The sequence below is a fragment of the Cavia porcellus genome, unplaced genomic scaffold, assembly GCF_034190915.1.
Source record: "Cavia porcellus strain 051 isolate PalLab524CR breed Dunkin Hartley unplaced genomic scaffold, mCavPor4.1 scaffold_22, whole genome shotgun sequence".
NCBI classification, from domain to species: Eukaryota; Metazoa; Chordata; class Mammalia; order Rodentia; family Caviidae; genus Cavia; species Cavia porcellus.
Genome location: NW_026947505.1, coordinates 12768696 through 12786284, shown reverse-complemented (window position 1 = coordinate 12786284; position 17589 = coordinate 12768696). Strand labels below are relative to the sequence as shown.

The window sequence follows — 17589 nt, the reverse complement described above, 5'->3', positions numbered from 1 at the left end:
AAACTGAAGCCTAAAATAGCTTTTCATTTTAAGAAGTGTATGGAAACACAACCCCATTATATATCAAATTGCAAGGGTGTTGAGGTCATGTGTTTCATTCATTTTAAAATGAAAAATTAGCTTCCTTCTAAATAAAGCAATAGCTGTGTTCCAACTACTTCTTTAATGTATAGTTCATGTGATTGTTGGGCTTTTAACTAAGAAACATGGCATTTGTGTTTTCTTGGGTCTTAGATTAAAGACAGGGGTTGGTGTCTTTCTGGGTATTCTAATGGGTGAGAAGATCCACTGAATGGGACAGATGATAAATCAAACAGCAAATACCAACCAAGAACAAATCGTGAAATGGAAGAACCATGTACTGTGCTTATAACTTGATTGGGCAGGATGTACTAGGGAGAGGGATAAAACAAGTTACTGATCTCACTATCCCTATCAGAGGCTTATTTTGGATAATGGAGAAATAAGAAGGTGTAAGCGTGATCCAATAAAAGGAGCTACCGAACATATGAATAAGCACTGTGTACTCAGTGCAGTACGTTTAATCAGAGACTCCCAACAAAGTAGAACACACACTACTGTGAGGCCTCCCACAATGAGAGCACCAGAGCAGAGGTTGAGGATAAAATGCCAGCACCAGGCAGAGGAACAAAGCCAGAGGCCCCTGCTCATCCTCAGAGAGGAGCGTGTCTTTAGAAGGCTGAAGTCCCCACGAGGGATCTGCTGCCGAGACTCAGCTATGAGGTACCAGGCAAGCTGGGATTTTATGATTAGCAAACCTAACCCGCTCTTATTTTTCAGACAAAGGGGATAAATGTTCCTTTACTGAGTTATCATTTAAAATACTAAAAAATAAATTAAAAAGATTCAAAGAAATCAAGAATACAGAAATGTAATTTTCTTCAAAACCTGTAAAAGATACTTCAGCTAATTTTCCGGAAGTGAATCTAAACAATGAAATAAATTTCTAGAATAAAGAGAAAACTGAAAGTAAACTAAGGTTAATGATAATATTTCTTAAACACAACAATCATAGGTTGGCAAACAGCTGACTTACTGATTAAGAACACACAGTCTAAATCCTCAGTATGAAGTTCAAAACCCAGCTCTGGCTCTGCAAAGTCACTTACTTCTCCACACATCAAACTGGGCAGAATCCCACTACCTACATGGTGGTGACAGTCAAGTTGTTTATATAATAAAAAGGCTCATTATGTATATAATAAATAATGTCCATCATATAGTAAATCTTAGACATTAACTATAGCTGTATCACTATGATCAGGAAAATTATCATTGTTGACCCAATTATAATTCTGAGAAGCATCTAAAAATGGCAGTTATTTTATTATTACATGTTCCCGGTATGTTACATTCTTGTGGGGAGTTGGTACATGTATATAACACATTTTAATTCTTTTGTCATTCTTTTTCTCTCTCTTTTTTCCCTCCTCCCTCAACTCTTTGTCCCCTTCCCTTTTGCAAAACATTTCTGTTCCTGTTCCTATTAGCTTTTAATTTGTTCTATAATGTACTTTTTATTTCTCATATAAGAGAAATCAAATGTATTTGAGTCTGTGTCTTAGTTCACCTAAAATTATGGTCTCAGGGTACATCCATTTTCCTGCAAATGGGTCCAGTTTATCCTTCTTTGTGGCATAGTAGTGCTTCATTGTGTGTAAGAAACAAATCTTCTTTGTCCAGTCATCTGTTGAAAGACACATAGGCCACTTCCAAGACTCAGCTATTGTAAGTTCTGTTGTTATCACTATGGGTGTGTATGTATTGCTGTAATATGATGTCTTTAACTCTTTCAAGAAAAAGTAGCAATGTAGTACAGCCAAGAAGAAATGACTAGTTGACTTCCTTGGTGAGACTATTATGGCAGTTTATCCAAAGTCAAAGGGTTGATTCTTCTGTGAGCCTGACAGATAGATTCCAGGGCCACGGTTTACTCAGTGAAAGAAGGGTTTGGCAATGTGACTGATGAGGAAATGTAAACTGATCAGTCCAAATTCATGACTAACATTAGAGAAAATAAACCTATAAATACATTTGATGGCTTTTTGATATTGTAAATTCTGTGACTGTAAAAAATTCATTTCTAAAAGATAATCTGGAGCCAGATCTTTCATTTTTATAGGAAAAAAAGGCTCAGAAATAAATCATTGAATAAATAAGACCATGTGATTGCTGCATGGCCAAGCAAGAACCCTTGGCCCCTGCCTTATTTTGCTTTGTTTTGATTTTCCATTATCCCACGCTTATTAATTATAGCATAAATGTGTTATTATTTCTGAGAATTTCCTTTTTAAAATTCTGGCTTTTCATCATTACAGTTTATTATTCTAGTATGGACATTTTTCAACTGACAATGCTTCAATTTTTAAATTTATTTTAAACTTTATGATGTTGAAAGGTGACATATTCATTAGGAACTATACATGGAATTTAAGTTTTGATCTTTTAAGGCTAGCAGTATGTGGTACAATAATTCTCTCAGTTAGCCACATTATGCCAAGGTAAGAAATCAAAACTGTGTTATAAGTTTACCATATTTGATACGTTAGGTATATTCAGTGAATTTTTGATTAAATGATATTTTCAACTTACGATAGGTTTATTAGGAGACAACCATAATTTTAAGTCAAGGAGTGTTTGTTTAAGAACCTCAGTCCCAACGACAGACTATGTGACCTTTCCAAGCACTATGTTATTAAAGAAATTGGAAATCATTTAAGACATTGAGCATGAAAGGTAGGGAGTAATGTTATCCATCTTAAATTTTTAATAGATAATTTGCCTTTAAAGTTAAGAACAGATGGATAGATGGGGTAAAAGTCAATTAGGTAATTATTGCAATAGGTAAAGTAAGAGAGAATCCTGGGTTAGACTACATTGGAGTAGTACAAATGGTAATAGCTGTCAAAGTCTGGGTATATTTTCATGGTAGTGATAGCAAACATTCTTAATACATGGGAAAATAGGAGTTATAAAAAGAGGTCAAGTCTTCATTAAAGAAACTATAATTATTTTTAATGAAATATCTCCTACTACAATACATACAAGGACTTATCTTCATCTGTATGAATAGACAGCCATCACTACCTACTTACTGTCTTCTTGTAAATCTGGCATCACTAAGAAGCACAGCATAGAAAATAAACGATGACACTTGACCTCAAAGGAGTTTGCCATTTGGAAGAGAAAATGTATTTGACAGGGAGCTGAAAGTTGCAATTTGAGGTTAAACTGGAACCACTCTGGACATCTCCTGAAAGGAGTGAGCCAATCGCATGAAATGACCATTAGTATGAATGGCAAAGCAGAATTGAAGATAGAATTCATCCTCCCCAGAAGAGAGCAGGAGACAAAGAAAACGGAAGTCTAATTCTAAATGTGTAGTGTTGCCACTTGGCTTGGTCCCAGCTCAGCTCCCTGTGGACTCTTACCTGGGTCACAGAGAAGTAAAACTAAACTGTGAACAACAGCAACAAAATACCATGAAAAGGATGCTCTCTTCAAAATCCTTTAAGATATGGAAATACTGTAAAAGCCAATACTTTTTTAGAATTTCATGGAAAATATCTCAGGAAGACAGAGAGATGGTCCTTTACCTTGGCACAGAATATGGTACAGCTTTGGCATGGCGAGGATTTCATGCTTCAGTAATTGTAACCATTGGTACAGGGATCTGTGTTCTCAGACAAAAGATCCCTAGGATTGTTCCTAGTACCCAGCAGGTGTGGAGGAGACATGAATTTAAAATATAGGAATCATAGGTAGCAATCTCTTTATGAATAAGCACATGTGAGAATCTCAGAAATATGTCTGTCAGTTTGGTTACCTTGTATTATTAGGTAAAAAAGAGCCATATTATCATCCTTGCCTGGCTTTTAAATAATGAAATTAGAATAAATTCTTTACACTCCAATAACTCAGCAGCAATTTGTATAATTATATTTCATAATTAGGCAATCTATATACCCCAAAGCCCACATATTTATCACATCTGCTCAAAGTCTCCAGGTCTGAGGTATACAGCCTCATAGGAGTTTAAGAAGGATAAATTCTTCCAAATAAAGTATTGTTTTCAAAGCGATAAACGTAAGATTTTTTAAGCAAGCAACCTTCAAAAAGCAGTCACTTTATAAAAGCAATCAAAAGGACAGAATATCTGTGTACCATCTGTCCTAGCACATATATTAAGAACAGTATTCCAAGTAATGCTTTAACAATGCTGCTTACATCCTTTTCACTCCTTAAAGAAATATCACTCCTTCTTTAAATACTCCTTCTTAAGGACTGGTCTTCTTCTGAATATTTTAAAATGGCCTCATATAACTGTTTCATGTAGAAGAGAAGCCAAAATGACTCTGGATACATGTATGTCAATCTCACCCAAATTCAAAAATTTTATTAATCTTGAATTATAGATTGACCTTGTTGCCACACCTCTGCATTCCTGGAGAGCATCTCCTTTTTTTTATTTATTTGTTTTTATTTCTATCCTACTTTCTACTCAAAATCTTTGACCTATTTTATGCCTCTAATTCGAGGTGATGATATTAGTCTTCCTGCCACTGTGGTGGTTTGTGTCGAGGTGTCCCCCCAAGGCTTCATGTGGATATAGGGCTTTTTCAGAAGTAGCTGAATCTATGGAGTGTGTGATTCTGGGATTTAATCAATGTACTGATTGCTTTGGAACCACCCAAATCCAGGTTGTCTGGATAAAATAAAGGGGCAGAAAGACACTGCTAACATCTCTGGTTGCTTTTTCTGTCTTCCATTGATAGGCAAGTTTGCCCTTCTACCAAGCCACCCTGCCTTGAAGCCAGTAGATTATGGAATCCTCTACAAACTGAGTGCTAACTAAACCTTTCTGACTTTAACTTTAGGTGTTAAGTATTTTGTCACAGCAATGAGAGAAAACTGAGACAACCACCATAGCCCTCATTACAAGCGCAGGAAAGAAGAGAAGGCCCATTGAGAATGCCACAGTATACTACACAGCTTCCCACAAAGAGGGTGCATTGTGGAGGGTCTTCAGACAATTCATCATGAGAGGAGATGAGAGGGGGCACTGGGATCTGAAGGTCAGTGTGGGAGTGTGGAGGCTCAGTAGCGCTCTCATGCAAACAAATTCAGTGGGGTTCTTGTAAAAACTGAGCAGTTCTTTCATGCAATATTAGAAGGTGGAAAGTATGCAAGATGCCCCTTAGGTCAAAAACCCATGACAAATAACATGGTACTGAAAAGCTTTTCCCAGATAAGTACATGCTATCTAGAAAGACAGCAGGATTTAAGAACCCGCCACTATAAAAACCACATGCTGAAATCTGCACAGTGAGCTTGTCCAGGACTGTGACAGGAGATTATGCCATCAGATACCAAAGTCTGTCTTCTCGGGCACTTGGCCAACTAGCTGAATTTCACATCTTAACATAGATTCACCATTTTCACTGCTGCCCCATCCACCCACCAATGTCCACTAAGATTTCTGTGCTGGAGAAATACGAAGACATGAGCCTTCTCTTGGGAGGTGGGGGAAGTAGAGGCAAAGGATCCTTCACCAGAATAAAACCTCTCCTGCAAACAACTTCCCATCTTTTTTTCTGAAAATCTCATCAGCTGGCTGTCACTGGTGCTGCTCTAATCTGTCCCGCAGGAAGCTGCCAGTCTCCCCAACTCTCCATGAACCCCACAAGCAATGCTCGACCCAGCACTGTGCGTCTAGCCCATTTTGGAATCCAAAAATTCTGGTTTTATGTAAAGCAATCATACAGGTGTAAGAAAAGGAGAGGAAAGGAGGTAGACGGAGACAGAGATAGTGTGTCAGAGAGAGAGAGAGAGAGAGAGAGAGAATTTACCTGCCGATGAGCGAGAACTCGCCCACCACGCCGAGGCGCCGCATGGCACTCAGGAGCCCCCGCACCGTCATGCCCTCGCAGAAGCACACCACCACCCTGGCCTTGGGAAGCCGCTCCCGGAGCTTGCGCAGGAGGCGGTCGAAGCTCTTCTCCCCAGCATTGCTGTAGATTTTGTCCGAGTGGGCGATGCAGAGGCCTTCCTGGGCAGCCAGCTCTTTGAAGGCGTCCATTCCACTCTCCCCATAATTCCCTGTACAGAAACAACCAGCAGAGGTTCAAGGCCACTGTACCAGGGACAGCAACTGCAATAAGGGCTTCTTAGCTGCTGGAAACATGGAAGACAAGTTTGCTAAATAATTTGTAAGTATAGCTAGGACTGAAGGCTGCTGTGGGTGGACTCAAGGGTGAACCATATACCCAGATAATTTATAAAGTAGTAATGAGACACGTCGCTATGGTGTCCACAGTGAGAGGTTTTGGGCGATTTATGAGTGCCATCGTATCTATATGATGAATAGTCGGTCCCAGATTGTCATGGGGAATCAGAACAGTGGTCTCAGCTGGCAGCAGGCTCAGTGAAGACATTCCTGGGGTGGCACTCCTGCCACGTCTGCATGAAAAGCCTGTGTGCCAAGCAGACTGAACACTGGGCAGGCCAGAAATGAGCTGACCACGAACAGCCATCAGGGTGCATCCAAGTCTACCGTTCTCTGTTTAAATGATAGTAGAATGGGCACTTGGTGCCTTGTAGTTTGATTTCTGTGTTGATCATTCTTATTATAAAATGCAGCTCAGAAATAGAAAGATTTGTAGTAATCAATGAAAAAAATACCACATGACTATGTCTCCATCGCTTTGTTTCATTGATGGCTTTAGTCCCACCTTAGCCTCTACGTTCTTACCTTCTTCCTAGTCTGGGGACTGTGGTACACACATGGGTGACACATTCCGTACCTGTCCTCATGGTCGGTTCCTCAGCTTCTTCCCTCCAGTGACATCTTGCGGTTCACCTTTCCCATGATCATGTTTTGACCTTGCTTTGACAGCTTTTTTAGTATCTCTAAATGTGGATGTCAGACATCCCAATCTCTGTGTGCTTCTGTTATCATTCTAGCTTATATATTCTATTACTCTATCACAGAATTTCTTCAACCTCTTAAAAATTTAAAATCAGGTAACTGCCTTCCAATTCTCCTTCCATCCTTCCTCGGATTTCTCTTAGCCTCACAGCACAGCTGCATTATCATTTCTCTGCAAATGCTTAATTCTCTTGCGTTTTCCTGACAAAATCCTAATGCTAGTTAAACCCCACCGGCTACTTATTCCACATCTGTAACTCAGTATTTAATCATGACGGAAATAAACTCGTAACCTTGCTGACTGGTTTTATTAATATTCAAATACTAAAAGACATAGTCAGTAGTACAAGAAAACTCTACTGCATTACCCTTGTAAATAAAATTCCTTAGTTTCTAACATGATCATTTTATCTTATTCTTCTCTTTTCAGATCTTCAAACTACTGGCTCCTTTTTCATTTTACCTCAACTGAGAGTCTCATTTCCTCTTTCAGTAAGAACACAGGAGGAAACAAAAACAGACTACAATATCTCTGAATCACTTCTCATTGGCAGTTAAATCCGCTGGCATCCTTCCTATTGCAAATGTGAAGGGCTTAAGGAAGGAGCCAACCTTTGCTCAAGGACATAGATCCCATCACTGCTTTTCTGTTCTGGAATTATTTCCTGGAATTGTTCCCTCTGTCTTGCATAATCAATTTATCACCCATAGTGGTGGCAATTTTTTTTAAGTGCTCGGACTTATTGGCCTACTTGTGTTATTGTGTCATTCCCTACTCACTCTCCCAGCAGCAGCAGTTGCCCGCATCAGTATATTTGCTTCTTGGTTCCCATTGCTCTTTTTTTTGTATTGTTAAAATTGAAGTGTAGATTTAGTGTGTAAAAATTTGCATACATTTGAAGTATAATCTTAAAGAGTTTGAACACATGTATAATCATTATATCAGAATCTTCCTTAGTCAAAATCTTCCATTTTCAAGGTCACTAATACTCTCCCTTTTGCCATATCCCAGATCTGTTCTTTTGTCTGCATTTTCAACATTTCATTACATTCAAAATCACATTATCCTTGAAACAGTTTATTTCCTTGTTTCCTAAGACACCCTTTCGGTTTCCACACTACTTTCTGACCACTCCTCTGTATATTTGCTACATTTTCTTTCTCTGTACAACATCTAAATATTGTCATGCAAGAATGCAATTCTGGAAAACTTTCTCTAAATTCTCACCCCATTCTGTCAACTTCTCATTCTGTCAACTAAATACTATGCTGAGTCCCTTATACAGTAACAAAATTACTTTGAGTTAAAGAGCAGAAACCTGATCTAACATAATGCTAACAACATATGACATTAGTATTATAATTTTAAACCAAAAAGCTAGGACAGTTTATACTGGTATGGCATAAACTCATGCTAACACTGAATATTATCATTAAAATGCACAGGTAATTAAATGACTGGCTGAGTGTATGCATGTGTGTGTGTTTGTGGGTACTTTTAATGAACTTTTTGCTAGATACAGCCTTCCTGGTTTTGATTGTTTATCAAACCTCAGAAGTACTGTGACAGGGGCTGTCTCTGTGTACTTGCTCCCTATATGGGAAAATAGCAATGGAAGAATGATGGTTTTTGCAAGAATAATGATCTCTTGTTAAATTTTTATGCTGCTTATGTGTTGTTTTCTCTTAAGTTTTTTCTCTATGTTGTAAAGAACTCAAGTTAGAGAATCAACAAACTAGATCATTTCATGAAGTTCTAATATGAATTCAGTGAGTACACTTGTAATTTAAATAAAAACTCAATGAAAGTCTCACTATAGATAAAAGTAGACTTTAAATACATTCTTAAAATGAAATAACCATCCAAGGAGAACTTTGTGTATCACAGAAAAACAAAACGGAGGAGCAACGTGGCACGAGGAGACTAAAAATGGAGAAAAAAGCACTGCAGTTATAGAAATCATCACAACCTTGTGTTTTATAAATAGGAAGCTTGGAAATAAAGAATTTTAAAGCTCTTAGGTCAATGCCAAAAGTCGTATGTTTAGTTTTAGATTCTACAACTCTCAAGAGACATGGAGAGTACTCCCTGCACTTTTTTCTAAGCTCTGGGAAATTTACATTCATTCTCACATGTGATTTAATAATCACAAATCTTTGAGATGCATTTCTTGACCTTCACTTTATACAAGAGGCAACCACGGCCTCCAAGAGAAATACTTTAAGGCTGTCTCCTTACCGAGGAGGATTCAGGATCTGCTCCTACCTTTCAGTCAGTCGAGGAATAGCTGAAGGAACAATGACATGGAAGGACAAGTGTCACTTGACCTCAGTCCCATTGGATGAAGCAATCAGCCATTTTATGGGGATTCCCTGATTTCGGTGCTATAGCTGAGCGCTTCTAAACTGGTGTTGTTCAAGATGAGACTGGGAAGGTGCTGGTTAAGTTGTTCTTTTTTGTTCTCTGTAACTGCAATGTGTCTCAGTTCCATCCTGATCTTGTTTATAAGTTTCCTTACATACGACTACCTGAGACCCCAAAGGCATGATTCACTCACCTTTGACTAGCCAGACCCACAATGATGACAATGTTAAAGGACTCAATAGGTGTTCGGAGGGAAATAGAAGAATAACATTTCTAGGCATTAAATGGGATGGCCAAATAAATAAAGGTTGTCAGGAAGATTAAAGTAGTAAGTGTTTTTTCTCTGCTAAGAAAAGGGAACGCTAAACAGTGACGCCCAGCAGTCCACATCTCCTCCTACCCCACACATTTCAAACAGCTCATATCTCTTTCAACTGAGAATGGGGAAGGAATAATTTTAGGATTTCTCACAAGGAATTTAGTAAAAAGGAAGAAATTTTCAGTAATAATAAACTGTGAATAGCAAGTTTCTGGAACATACTGTGGAAATTTTTTATCAAAATACTTTTAAAATGATATGTTATCCTATTTGTCCAGCATGTCTCAGGTAATCAATTGATAAAAATCATATGCGACCCAGGAGACCAGATCAGGAAACAATTCACCTTCAGGGCATCCTGGGACTGCGTGAAATAGGAAGCACCCAAGGGTGTGTAGGGTTCTAGGGGTAGTGTTTTTTTCCCAAGTAAAGTATCTGTTTCTTTAGGAAATGAAGAAACATCTAAATAGTTTCCCTTCATCAATGTTTCTTCTCCTACAGCTGATGTGCAAGTATGTAGGGATGAGTAATGGTGAGTATACTTGCTTGACAAAAGCAGTTTATGAGCACACACACACACACACACACACAGCATTTGATCTAGGTTTCCACCTGATGGTTGATGTGTTACTTGAGCCACCAAATGAAGCTCAGCTTCCTTCTTAAACACCTTTACATGCTCAGTGTTTCAGGAATAGAAATAAAAATCAATATAGGACCTAATTTTCAGTGCCTTCTTTTTGCCATGGTGGCCTTTCATACAGGTGAGTATGAAATTTAACACAATATTGTTTCAAGGCTTGCTTATCAGTCATACTTGGCTATCAAGTCACTGTAATGAAAGTCTTTTAATTAGTTGAAACACTGCTCTATCTGACTGCTTCAAAAATCATACAAAATTCAGATTGTAGCAATTATTTTTCCCTTCTTGAGATGATTTTGCATTTTACCCTCATTTTTAGTGCCTTTCTGAATATTGCCCTTTGGTAAAAAAAATTTAAAAAAATAAATAAAAACCATTTTCCACATCCATTTTTAAAATTATGCTTGTTATTATTCAAATAATAGGTACTTGTCTATAAATCCTATGTTCTTCCTTATAAATATCCCTGTGCATTCTGTTTAGATGCCTGATTATATAGCATATCTTGATTTGTTTTTAACGTATTTTTATCATAGAACTCAGATAGAAATTGAAATTACTGTACCATACTAAGTTTTCTATGTTGTGAGGTTTGCCAGATGCTCCTCTTCTCTTCCTCTCTTACTCTCTAGGTTTGAGGCAACATCATCACAGGAATAAAGTCTGTTATAAAATCTGTTACGTCCCAGCACTGTATAGCGCTGTTCTGTGTTTCTGTCTGGACGCTGTGTGCCAGTTGCGTTGCTGGAGGTTGTCATACAGAGTGTCATCCTGTACACCATGAACCTTCTGCTCTAGTAGGACTTCTCTATTCTTGCCTCTAAAAATACTTTTTGTTATGCTCGCTTCGGCAGCACATATACTAAAAATACCTTTTATAGGTTTACACTCACTCCTATTCCCCTCCCCCACCCACCTACCCCCGCCCCCCAAGCACCAGCCCTGGCTTGAATTCTTCAAGGCCCAGTTTCACTCCTACTTTTTCCCCAAAGGTATTCTGATTGTCCCTGCCCTTTTATCCCCAAATCTAATATTATAGTACTTTCAGTTCCCAGTGGCATGGACAGCTCCCTTTGCTGCTGAGTCATGTTTGTTCCAGCTATATCACAAGTTAACGTAGGTGGCTATGAAAAACAATGGCTGTGAATGTCTGAATTAGATGTTAATGCCTAGATGTACCAATGTGCCTCATGTGCATGCATTTAACCTCTCTGTACTTCCTTGTTCTCATCAATAAAAGAGGCATTGTAACTTTATTATGAAGTTGTTATAAATAAATGAAATGCTTAGGTGCTTATCACAATACCAGACATGAAGTAAATATTTATAAAATTGAAGGGTAAGTCAAAGCATGAGTTTTAATACCTCTTAAAATGTAGAGCACAGGGATTTTTAAAAATTGAGAATTCAATAAAGTGTTTGCTAATAGAATGAAAATACACAGCTCTCTAACAGCCCTTAGTGTATACAATTACAAGGGCCTTGAATTATTTTTAATGTTTTACTATAAATTGATTTCCTGTATATTCATTACTTGGTATGCAGATATTAGATACACAGAAGTATGTAAATACATTCTTTAACATAGGGAAAGGGAAAAGAAAACCTGAGAGGCTGGAAATAAGTGTAGGAAAAAAGGAGTGGGATTTTTTTTTGAGTGTATTATCTTTAGTTTGACTTTGCTCATGACCTGGAGGACAGCTAAATAGTACAGGTCCCTTAGTTCTTTTCTATTTATGGAAAATATACTTGTTTAAGATTCAAACTATTTTTATTTTATGCAGTCTTCCTGATTCTTAACCCATATCACCTGTACCTGACACTTGCACTGGTCTTTGTCCCATCATTAATTTTGTTGTTTGTAAATGAAAGTTACACAACTTTAAATTTAATGGAAAGTAGTTTTCTTTCCAATTTATTTGCATCTAGTAATGTTATCAATATAATGAGTACACTGAGTTTCTTGAAAGACAAAATATTTATGAATGCAATTTTAAAATATAAAGATTTATAAAAGAATGTTATTATTTCTGTATTGTTTCCTCTTATGCAAATTATTTGCAAGTATGGAGACTTTCATACAATAGAGTGTGGGTCAGTTTAAACATGTTCTAAAGAGTGTCTCTCAGCTCTCAATCAATTGATATTTTGACGAATCATTGTCCAAACAAGAATATACAACTACAGACATCAAGAAAAGCATTTATAGGATTAATTAGCCTACCCAGAACATATTGCAAATTATGAAAACATATATTCAATTGTTTTTTTACTTTTAAGAAAAATAAGAAAGATCCTAAAAGTCGATACCTAGTAACTTTTCCAAATGTAACATTAACAAGGTTTATTCCACCTCTTTGTGCCTCAGTTTCCTTGTCTGTAAGCCAAGAGATTTGGATGTCTATAGCCTTTAAAATCCTTTAAAACCCAAGAATTTCCTTATTGCCATTCAAAGAGCATTCTTCCTTGTTTAATCTTCATGTGTTTTGACAAAGGAGTAAAATCATTTTTGTAATCGCAGTCCAAGGTTTGGTGCCTTGACAGGAAAGTTATTTCCCTGGGAGCATAACCTCCTGACAGACCGACTGACTTTTGCTGAGTCTCCTGGTGATGACTCTTTACCTTGTAGACTCCTGAACCTGCACTTACTGTGAGAAAAAGCCGTCTGACTTCCTTCCTGAGTCCTCTTCTGCACATGAATAAGGCATTTACTCGCCAGCTGTTGTCTTCTCCGTTATAATCAGTCAGCGCCTCTGTCTCAGCTGTGACAAGTTTTCACCATCTGGGGAGTGAGAGCTTCGTGATGTCTTGATGCTTCTGTTTGGGGTTCATGGGACTGAATGAGGACACTAAAGATCGTTAAGGGGCTAATACACTAATCTGATCATTTGATCTTGTGAAGAATGACACAAGAAAGCTTTCTTTTCAATAATATGGGAACTCTTACTCGGTTTCATGACAATGCTTATGAAATTTTTATATATGTTAAAATTTAAATCCCATTATTTTACAGTCATTTTACCTGTTATTTCTGCTATATTTATTTTTTAAATATTGTAAACTTCTCCTAAATTGTCCAGCAAAAGTTTGAGCTGCATTCATCAACCATGAATATATTTTTGCCTTGTCTCTGCTGAGAATTAATAATCTTTGAAATTTTGAAATGGTGATAACATGCCATTTTAATTGTACCATTTTGATAATTAATAAGATTCAATTTTTTAAATGCTCATTTCCACTTACTACTTACTCTAAATTGCTTCTTTTTATTGATTACTATTTCTCTATTGGTCTATAAAACATCCAAAGCTATTTGACTATAAATATAACTGAGTACTCTAGCTAAATCATTAAACAAATTATAAAGAAGTATAGCTTACATTCTAGATGGGATAAAAATTTAGAACATCAAGTATAGCTATTGAGATAAAAGTTAGAAGTGTAATGAGCATTTACTGGGAGGTTATTTTAAATTCGCCAATTAGGTAGACTTTTCAAAGAAGATAGCATTTATGTTGGATTGTGATGGACAGTATTCTCTGGTGAATGAGCGGTTTTCCAGTGATTCCAGGAAATGGCTAGCACTGTGGGATGGAAGAGTTAGGTACAGCCAGGAAGAGAAAGACAGTTTTGGAGTTGAAGAATATACAGAGGGAAAGTGGGTAGAGACAGAGCTGGAGGAACTGGAAACTGCCCACACACAGCCTGGTGGTTCAGGAGAGGGGGCTTAGTTCCATTCCAAGTATATAGGGCAGCAATTGGAGTTTTCTGTAAAGGAATAGCATAACATGATTTAAACCTTAACACAATATTCTGGGTGCTAGCTGTGAAATGAATTGTTGCAAATAAGAACAGAAGTAGAATCTGCTCAGGAGGCTGAGGTAGTCGCATAGGTAAGAGCTGATAGCTGGTTGGTGTTGGGATACTGTCAATGGTCCTCCCAGATGCTCTTTTCCTGATTAGTGTACCAATTTCTCCACTCATATGTGAGTAGATGTCTTTCAATCCCAGCTACCCACTTCATAAAAGCTCTGCTTCCTCTTCTCTCTCATGAATCAGAGTAAATGACGGACTGATTACAAGGTGGAACCATGGTACAATGTCTTCCAGCCTCTCCTTGTGGGTCTGCCCTAAAACTACTTTTAGCTGAGAAAACCTTCCTGATTAGCTTTCATCCTGTTCTTTCCTGAATCCCTGGCTCCTCTTCTCCTCAATACATGTTTAGACAAAAATATTAACCTTAGACTCTGTTCCAGGGAATGTGGAAGAGGCTGGTTTGGATTAGAGAGAATGGATTAGGAATGTCCTAGAGATAGGTTTACAGAAAGGGAACTGATATGTGAGGAAAACACAGGAATTAAAGGTTCCTGGGAGCTGATCCCTGTGATTCACAGATCCAGTTTGAAAGGCTGAATGAAGTGTACCACTGGAGCCCAGGAGTTTGGTGCCAACCTGGGCAATACAGGAAATTTCCATCTCAAAAAACAAAGACACACCAGGAAAGCAACTAATTCCTAAAATTTGTTGATAAGCAAGGTTTTCTTTTTAAAGGAACTTGGCAAATAAGACATTATTTCCTAATAGGAGATACATGGAAGAAGCACATTTGCAAGGTGAAGAAGAGAAAGTTCGTTTTAGATATGTTAGGACTGAGATTTAAGATGTTTGTGAATGGATACACTGGGCTGGAAAATTAATATTTTAGTCCTTGACTCCAAAGGATAGGTCAGCCTGAAGATCTGTATTCTATTTTCCCCTCTGGAGTCTGAAAGTCTTGAGTGAGTTTTCCGGTTTATTAAAAAAAGCATTGTTTCTGTCTCTGTCTCTGTCTCTGTCTCTGTCTCTGTGTCTGTCTCTCTATCTCTCTCTCTGTCTCTCTCTCTCTGTCTCTCTCCCCCCCCCTTCTTCTCCTCTCCCACTTCCCCTTCTCTTTCTTAATGACAGTGAAAGGAAGGTATACATTTCATTATCTACTGAGTCTCTATTCTAAGAAAAGATATCAAAGGGAGATACTCTTTGTTCACAGTAAATTCATAAAATGACTGGGCCACAGGCCTGGCCATCTCTTCTCCATCACAATGGAGCACTTAATCTGGAGCCCAGGAAGCTTGGCTCTTTGAAAATTCTCCTCATTGGGCAAGGGGCTAGAAGCAGAATGAATACAATTTGAATATCATTTGAGCATTATTCTTAAGAGAAAATACCGTGAATAAAATTGGTTTATGCAGTTTCTTTGTCTGGTGCAGTGAACAGTCTGTCAAATTGAAGTTAAAACAAAGTATTTTTGGCCAAGGAGGGTTAAAAAAAAAACATGAATGTTGCTTAATCCTAAAACTTAACATGTATGTGTTCATTATCTTAATCTTTACTACAAGTTTGTTTTTTCACCTAGAAATAATGACCTCTGTTTAAAAAGAACATTGAAACCTAGCAAAAAAAGAAACTTTCCCCAAAATTGTCAGAGCCAGGATTTGAACTCAGATGTGTCTGTCTCTGAAGCTTACGGCTCCTAATTAGTTATCTCCGCCATATTTTATTTCAGGACATTGGCGACTTTCTCATTCTCCATCCTCTTTGCTCAGAATTACCCAGTTTTTGTTTGAGATGACTTTGAATAACCAAAACATCTACCTTCCTAGAGCCCTTTAAGGATAAAGAAGTTTATGACCCTGTTCTTTAAGATGACATTTAAGCCTAAATTGTGGCTTATAGGAAAGTCAGATGGTAGGTGTGCCTCTTAAGCCCTTTTCTTTTCTTTAGATCAGTGTATGAACCTAAGCTCAGAAGTACAAAATGCTGTACTGTAACAATACAGCACAAACATGAGGATGGAGCCTTAGTATATGGGCAGAAGAAGTAAATGACACAAAATCCAAGATCTGGTAGCATCATTAATTTGCAAACAGTCCTATATGTTGCTCCCTTGATGTTTTCTTGCATCAGAAAAACTGAATCACTGCCTGAGAAGCCATTATTACTCTAGATTCCTGTTGCTGTAGAGGAACACATTTACAATACTTTTGTGGACGTTTTTTTTTTTTTTCCCACAAAAGTCATACATTGAAATCCTTACTGCTGTGTGGCTGTATTTGAAGATAGGCCCTTCAAAATTTATTGAAAATTTAATTAAAGTTAATGAGGGTCGTAAAGTTGGAACCCAGTGCAACAAGATTAGCATCCTTTGAAGAAGTCAAAGGATGAGCTTGTGCACTCTCTGAGTGTCAGTCAAGGAAAGACCATGTGAGGACGATAAGAAATTACCAACTGCAGGCCCGGATGTGGGACCTCATCACATATGCAGGCTTGAACCTTAATCCTGGACATCCCAGCCTCCATGACTGTGAGCAAATAAGTTTATTGTTATACAAGGCACTTACTTTATCATATTTCTATGGGTGTCCGAGAAAATTAATACAGTACTTCATAGCTGTCTCTATTTGCAGGTTCTGCATTCATGGATTCAACCAACCATAGATTGAAAATATACATTAAAAAAATTCCAGAAAATTCCAAAAAGAAAAACTTGAAACTGCCACATACATAGCACTCTGTTGAATCTATGCAAATGAAGGGATGCACAGGTAGACTCCTGCTATTTAACAGAGCCTCCGTCTCTCCACAACACTGGGTGTTTGAACCTTCCAAACTCCTGTCTGCTGTGTTCACTACTTATGTGCCATGATACTTTGCTTCCATGAAAATCTACCTCCTAAAATCTTAAATCCCCAAAAAGGCTTCTAAAAAAGCAATTAAGTGGTCAAAGAAATCCTTCAAAGGCTGAGAGGGAGTATAAAAAAGTACCTCTCAAGAAGATAAAAATCTTAGATCATGTGAAAAGTAGCATCATGATGTTTGCCTCTGTGTGAACATCAACTGATATTTTCCTGTCATCGATCCCTAAACAATAGATTATAACAATAATTTAGATGTTATCTATTTTATGTTAGGTCTTATAAGTGATGTAGATATCAGTAGAGAGTACCTGAGGATGTGCACAGGTTACATGCAAACATTACAATTTTACCCAAGGAACTTGAGCATCCATGAATTTTGGTATCTGTGGGGAGTTCTGAAATGAATTCCCTGGAAATACCAAAGGAAAACTCTATGTGACATTTCATAATGCAATCTCCAGGATGAGAGCCAGAAGTGTTGACTGTCTCTAACGAGGAGTGTCCTGCGCTGTTTTCTCATTCCGTCTTCTTGGCTAATGTCACAATGTGGGGTTCATCCTAGGAAATCTTTCAGATTCCTTACAGCACAAGCATTTGGTGATTCTAGAACAATATGCATCAGCACTGTTTCATTATCTA

General features: G+C 37.7%; 1 protein-coding gene across 4 annotated transcripts in view; it reads right to left on the bottom strand.

The window, feature by feature from the left end:
• The window catches only part of Grm1 (glutamate metabotropic receptor 1), a 347694-nt gene that overhangs the window by 239138 nt on the left and 90967 nt on the right, over window positions 1–17589 (bottom strand). For all 4 annotated transcript variants that reach the window (XM_063233461.1, XM_063233463.1, XM_063233462.1 and 1 more), the window contains exon 2: window positions 5871–6120. In XM_063233461.1, coding sequence (XP_063089531.1) covers window positions 5871–6120 — 250 coding nt within the window. The remainder of the gene's footprint in view (window positions 1–5870; window positions 6121–17589) is intronic.